This window comes from Gavialis gangeticus, unplaced genomic scaffold (genome assembly GCF_001723915.1).
Source record: "Gavialis gangeticus isolate Ggan-Ray unplaced genomic scaffold, GavGan_comp1, whole genome shotgun sequence".
Lineage (NCBI taxonomy): Eukaryota > Metazoa > Chordata > Crocodylia > Gavialidae > Gavialis > Gavialis gangeticus.
The window spans coordinates 110,438,643-110,446,013 of NW_017729024.1; the positions used below are offsets into that span (position 1 = coordinate 110,438,643).

Here is a 7,371-nt window from a genome sequence, read left to right on the forward strand (position 1 = left end):
CCTTCTGGGCATTGGCAAGACCTTTTTATAGCATCACAATTGCTTTGGTGTTCCCAGAGCTGGGCTTAGTGCAGCTCTCCAGGCCTATAAACATGACTACCAGCTCCCTCTGCTGAAAGATAAGCTGTCCCTATGCTCTTTCTTTTCTTCATGGAGAGGAAATAGGAAGGTGTAAAAGTGCCTTCCTTTTTGAGGAACAGGAAAAGACTGATATGATAAAGATTCAGTGTGGTGGTAGAGGTTGATATGCCATAGATACAGACGTTAAGAATCATTTTTAGAGGATTACTCATTTGTAGAACAGGAGGATGAAATTAATTCTGACATCTGAATTTTTTTTTAAGTGTCTAGCTTCTATGATTTTATTGTGAGTCTATCTTTTTTAAAGATTTTGCTTCAAGATCTCACTGCACAAATCATAATATTTGTGCAGTGAGAATCCCAGCTTTCGTTATTTTAAAAATATGTTTCTAGGCCTACCTTGTTTCACAGACTAACTTTAAAAATATGAAGCAAGAGCATCCTAAAGGCCCAGGTGAGAAGGCCTAAAAGAACCTAATATGAGATGAAATATCCAGTGCTCAAGACATGAATCGTGCAGTTTAAAAGACCAGGGGTTCAGTTCCTTGCTTTACCACAGACTGCTGTGACCTTGTACAAATGATGCATTGTACCTGGATCTCCGTTCCCCATTTGTAAAAGAGGGAGAGTAGTACTGCTGTGCTACATAAAAAAAAATGTGAGAAACATAGGTGGTATGGTAATTAGAGCTCATAATACCTGAGGTACGTGGCACATGAGGCTGAGCTTCTTCTAGTCAATGGAGTTGGTCCAAATGAGTCCATCATGACAAATGTAGCAGGACAGAGGAAAGTAGTATTTGTACCAGTCCATATATTTTTCAGCTTTTCCACTCTTTCTTCAAACTTTACCCACATGCTGGTGATAATAAATGTATAGGGACAAATTCTTTCCTATATCAGAGCAATTATATGTACTTGCATAATACAGAGGAAGATTTGAATTCCTTAAGGGAGTGGCTGTGGAGGAGGGAATGTAGTAGTTCATGAAGTTGTGTGAAAATTGTCATCTTAATCAAAATAAGACCCCACAAGAAAATAAGAAATCATGGAAAAGAAGATATGTAATACAGGGGTTTTACCTGGCTCCCAGAGCTCCTGGTATGGGGCGGCACGGTGTTGCCTACTGCTAAGTTTCTTGCTACAGAGCCAGCAATAGGGGCAGCAACAGCTGCATTAAGCCATATGCTACTGCCAGGTCCAGATCCAGCCTGCGAGGGTACCTTGTGAGCAAAACCTGGGCCATGAGAAGCCCTGTAGTTTAGATTTGGCCCATAGGTGCAGGTGATCTTGACACCCCCGACGTAATGCATTAAAATGATGTGCACAATATTAGTATCTGACAATGAAGAAGCAAAAGCAGTTGGATGTTACAAGATTATGACAAATATCTTTGGAAAATATTTCTAACTTTTTCATCATACACAAATACTGTAGTAGACATCACAAGTTTTATTGGGTGAACTGTAATTTCTACGTATGTTGGAGCAACACTATGACAAAATACAACATGTTTTTTTATGTAAATAATCTACCCCACTGTCAAAGGACTTGATAGACAGTTCGTTGAGAGTCTTTAGGCTTGAAGCAAAATCCACTGAAAGCAACATTCTTAAAACAGTGGTATTAGAAATGTGCTTATGATTAAGGCCAAAATAGGCAAGATGTTTGTGCAGTGTTTTTTTCAGTTTCACTTTGCAAATAAAGACCACGATGGATTCTAATCCTCAATACTAATTTTTCCTCCTTTATGTTTTTCTGTTTTTACTAGGGCATCTAAAATGGATCTCAAGTGTTCTCTGGAAGAATGTGCAATGGCACTGAACTTATTTCTAAATAATAAATTCTCTGAAGCCCTGGAATTGCTTCGACCATGGTGAGGTCATATGTGTTGTTGTTTCTGTTGTTGTTGCTGAAGATTAAATTACTGTTTTAGAGGCCTTCACGTTCGTTAATTGCATTTATTCTCTTTTGCCCAAAAGGCAGTTTGACCCAGTTGCCCTAAACAGTGCATTCACTTACTCTTTGAATGCATTTATCGCAAGTGTCATCAGTTGATCCATGGGCTGTTTTATTTCAATCTTCTAAAATCAAGATGAAGTCTTGGCAGGTGCAATGAGGAGATAGGCAGAGAGTAGACAGTCTGCAAAAACCCCTAATTTTGACCAAACAGGCTGGAAGGAAGATGTGGGCTGTGCTTGGATCTCTACCTCTACCTAGCTGACTGGCAGGTTGGAGGTTTTTCTCTCATCTGCCTCTATGAGCAGTGGGTAGATTTAGCTTGAAATCTAATGAGATAAATTTTAGGGGTGCACCAATAAAGATTTTTTTGGCTGATACTGATGGCCAGTTATGAACTAGCCATATCAGCCAATACCGATCCAATAGCTGATATGCAGCCTGGCAGTGTGGAGAGCAGCGTCCGGCTGGTAAGTCTGGGGGGGCGGGAATGGGGGAAGGCAAATCAAGGCCTCTGGTGAGAGAACGGGGCTGGGGCAGAGGCTGGCACTGCTCGAGCAGGGTGTGGGACGGAGCTGTGGGCATACCCCTGGGGGAGGCATGGGGGGCATGTGCCCCACTGGATCTGTGCATGGGGCAAGGGTGGGCTGCCTACTGTAGGCTCAGGGCCAGGGGCTGTGCTGGCCTCTTCTCTGGGGTGGGGGGGGGGGCTAGGCCTGGGTTATGCTTAGGGCAGGCAACAGCAGTGTGGGAGGAGTGGCTACAGGGGGTTACAGCAAATTTTGGGGTGACTGTTGTTCACCCTGTAGCCACCTCTCCTAGCACTGTCACCGTCCAGCCTGAGCACAGCCCCAGCCGAGCCCCTCAAATGGGAAGAGGCTGGCCCGCAGCAGGCAGTCTGCCCTTGGTCTGCTCACAAATCCGGAGGGCACATGCCCCCTCATGCCTCCCCTGGGGGTGCTCGCAGAGGTGGGGAGCCTCCCACCGTCTCCACATCCCCCGCCCTGCTCCTGCCTCAGCTGGGCAGCCCCTGCCCTAGCTCCACTCCCTCCCTCACCATAGGATCATGATCTTCCTTACCTCCCCCATGCCCCTTTCTCCCCCACAGACTTACTGGCCGGCTGCTGCTCTCCACACTGCCACGCTTCATTCCTGGCTGTATGCATTCTGTGGCTACATACATGCACACAGCATTTATTGGTAATGTTATCGGCTACATTGGCCAAAAATATCTGATTGCTGATATGTCAATTTTCCTTTTATCCTTGCTGATTTGAGATGTACCGATATGTTGGTGCACCTCTAATAAATTTATCTTCCCTCAAGATTCTTCCTGCCCTTTTCTGGTACCTTTTGTCCACAAAGGAAATGGGCATGAAATCAGAATAATAAAGGCATGATTAATGGAAACATCTTGGTTTCTTATTATCTTCACTAAACATCTTTTTATTTCTGTATTATGATACTTTCTCCATACCAATCCCTTTTTAGTGACAGGAGAGAACAGTTTCTTTTGAATAGAAAGGAATGTTGGAAAGATTGGTGGATTTTTATTTTCCCTAATCATGGTTAGGTATTCTAACTGTTTTTACACGTACGTTTTGGAGGCACACCAGCTCTGATTATAGTTCAGGTTTATGTCCCCTCTGCCTAAGGAATATTCTAAGTGTTCTAGAAATGCTTTGTTTACTCAAATTGTTTTGAAAATTGCTGGACCTTATAGGAGCAATATGACCTGATTTTACTTTGGGGATATTGCAGAATCATGGAAAATTAGGGTTGGATGGGACCTCAGGAGGTCATTAATCCAACCCCTTCCTCAAAGGAGGACCATCCCCAACTATATCGTCTCAGCCATGGCTTTGTATATCTGGCTTTTAAAAACCTTCAAGGATGGAGATTTCACAGCCTTTCTGGGTAATCTGTTCCAGTGCTTTACTAGCTTCCTAGTGAGAGAGTTTTTCCTAATATCCAACCTAAACTTCCCTTGCTGCAACTTGAGACTGTTGCTCCTTGTGCTGCCACCACTGACAACAGTCCAGTTCCACCCTCTTTTGAACCCCGCTTCAGGTAGCTGAAGGCTACTATTAATTCCCCCCTCAGTCTCTCTTCTCCAGACTAAATAAGCCTCGTTCCCTCAGCCTCTCCTCAGAAGTCAAGTGCCCCAGCCCTGTAACCATTTTCATTGCCCTCTGCTGCCGGACTCTCTCTCCAGTTTGCCCACATCCTTTTTGTAGTGGGGGGCCTAAAACTGGACACAGTACTCCACATGTGGCGTCACCAGTGCTGAATATAGGGCAATAATCACTTCCTGTGATCTGCTAGCAACTCTCCAACTAATGCTACCCAGTATACCGTTAGCCTTCTTTGCAACAAGGGCGTACTATTGACTCATATTCAACTTATTGTCCACTGTAACCCATAAGTCCTTTTCTGTAGAGCTGCTGCCTAGCTAGTCATTCCCCAGCATGTACCAGTGCATGAAATTGTTCTGTCCCAAGTGCAGGACTTTGCACTTGTCCTTATTGAACCTCATGAGACTTCTTTGGTTCAATCCTCCATTTGTTGTGATCTCTCTGAATCCTTACTCTACCCTCCAGTGTATCTACTACTCCCCACAGCTTAGTGTCATCTGCAGACTTGCTGAGGGTGTAATCCATCCCATTGTCCAGCTTGTTGATGAAGATATTGGACAAAATGGCCCCAGGACCAATCCCTGGGGCACTCCACTTGTTATGGTCTGCAGCTAGACATCACACCATTAATTACTACCTTTTGAGACCAATGACTCATCCAGTTTTCTATCCACCTTATAGTGCATTCATCCAACCCATCCTTCCCTAGTGTGCTTGACAGTGTTGTGTGAGATCTTATCAAAAGATTTGCTAAGATCAGGTTGGTCAGGCAAGATATGTCCTTGGTGAATCCACGGTGACTGTTTCTAGTGACCTTCTCCTCCAAGTGCTTTGAAATGGATTCCTTGAGGACCTGCTCCATGATTTTTCCAGGGACTGGAGTGAGGCTGCTCAGTCTGTAGCTTCCTGGATCCTCCTTCTTCCCTTTATTAAAGATGGGCACTGTGTCTGCTCTTTTGCAATCATCTAGGACCTCTCCCAGTCCGTGCGAGTTTTCAGAGATAATGCCCAGCTGCTCTGCTATTACATCAGCCAGCACTCTTGGATGTATCACCTTTGGCTCCGCTCCATACGCTTGTACATGTCCAGCTTTTTTAAATAGTCCCTATCCTGTTCTTTCGCCACTGTTGGCTGCTCATCTCCTTCCCAGACTGTGCTGCCACGTGCCATATTCTGGGAGCTGACATTGCCTGTGAGGACTGAGGTAAAAAAAGGCATCAAGTACTTCAGCTTTTTCCATATCTTCTGTCATTAGGTTGCCTGGTAAGGGATCCACACATTCCCTGATCTTCCTCTTGTTACTGGTGTAGTTATAGAAACCCTTCTTGTTATTCTTTTTGCCCTGCTAATTCCTCAAGCTAATCTAAAATGCTACCTTGCCCTGCCTTCTGCCTAATTTAAGAGACTGTAGGTATTTCCTGAAATATAAGAAACAACACTTAGAGGCTGTAATGGTAGGTGAGAATGATGGCTTGTCCTTCCATACAAGTACCATCCAGGGAGCCTGCCTCTGGCAGTGGTTGTCTTGCCCCATGTATGTGTCAGCATCTGTATATGCTATCCTTCCTCATGCAATGATGGGGAGCAGGCTGGAGCTGGGCTGGGGTGGGGGTCTTAAAAGGAGCCAGCATGGAGGAATGCAGATTAGGCAGGCCATAGGCCTGGAGGAATCAGGCCAAACAGAAAAAGCAAAGCCCAGCTTTGTTTACATCTAGGCCTTTATGACCAAGGGAGTTGGTAAGCTGATGGCTGTGATGTATGTAGCAGCATAGGGCACAGGACACCAAAGAACAGGTTTTTTTATATGGTAATAATTTGTAAAGTGACAATGGCTTGTAGGAAAAGGAAGGGGAAGACTAGCTGGAAGTCTGTGGGATGAGTTGTATGTTATAAGTGATCACAGGTGACAGCTTCTTCTTGCAGGCTTGAAGTTACTGTAAACAAATGGAATACAGGCAGTCCTCAACTTACAATGTTTCGAGTTGCAACATTTTGCACTTACAACGTTTATAAATTGACACCCTGTTTAAACTTTCTGATGTCAGTTTTGACTTTACAACGCTTGATCTGATGCAACGTCACACCAGTGAACAAGTTTGCTGCATCACTCATCTCCCTGGAGAACATGTGTCCAAACTTCCTTGGACGCTTTCTTTAAGAAAGCAGACAAGAATCCAGTAAAACCTGCAGCTAAGACTCCTGAGAAGACTCCAGCCAAGAACCCTTAAAAAAAAGTCCAAATGAGTCCTTCAAAAAGTCCAGCAAAGTCACCTCAAAGAAGTCCTTCCAAATCAGTATGACTGCTATTTACAATATAAATACATTAGTCTAGCTATATTACTCATCTATAATTGATTGAGTACAAAATTCTGGGGTATTTCTGGTGAAAATGGAATATCGGGCCTTGGTTCAGGAACCAATCCCCCATGTATAACATTGTTTCTTATGAGAAAATTGGTTCCAAGGTACAACGTTTTGACTTAAGACGTGGTTTTCAGGAACCAATTGTGTTGTAAGTCTGAGGACTGCCTGTACAACTGTCAAGGGGTAGAAGTTGCTTGAGACCCCTCTCTGTGCTCTCAGAAGTTGCATCCTCCAAACATTTCACATCAAAGTCATTATCACCATTGTGCTGCAACCCACTGCACAGGAGGTGGGGGATTCTTCAAGAAGCTGCAGTGTTCACCCGCTTGGTTCTGGAACCACACTGATGCAGTGGCTCTGGCAGCTTCACTGACAAACTGCTGCCTTGCTGCTGAAGATGGCTTGTCTGACCTGCGAGAAGCCCCATGGGCCAGAACCAGCTCAGGGGGCCAGACTTCCCTTACCTAAGGCTGCATACAGACTTGCATTTCTATTGGTAAGAATTTCTCAGAAGTTCTTGGTAGAAAATTAGGCCAGGAGCTGGAATATACATATGTTCCAGCCCTGTGGCTGGAGAGCTACCCAGATGGGTCCCCCTGGCTGGAGAACTTAAGAGGGCTACTTCCTGGGCCACCCCCACTCTTGGGACCCAGGGGCATGCTGTCAATACCTTGTCATGTATCCACAGATGCATTTCAAGCAGGTCAAAAGAGGTGATCCTCCCCCTTTATGCGGCACTGGTCAGGCCGCAGTTGGAGTACTGTGTCCAGTTCTGGGCGCCGCACTTCAAGAGGGATGGGGACAGCATGGAGAGGGTCCAGAGGAGGGCCACT

The 7,371-nt window shown here is 44.9% G+C and overlaps 1 protein-coding gene across 1 annotated transcript in view; it reads left to right on the forward strand.

The window, feature by feature from the left end:
• The first annotated feature begins 1,851 nt into the window (after positions 1–1,851).
• TTC39B (tetratricopeptide repeat domain 39B) overlaps positions 1,852–7,371 on the forward strand; it is a 74,107-nt gene continuing 68,587 nt past the window's right edge. Inside the window, exon 1 of the mRNA XM_019517563.1 lies at positions 1,852–1,956. Within this exon, the coding sequence (XP_019373108.1) occupies positions 1,862–1,956 (95 nt within the window). The 5' untranslated portion in view covers positions 1,852–1,861. The remainder of the gene's footprint in view (positions 1,957–7,371) is intronic.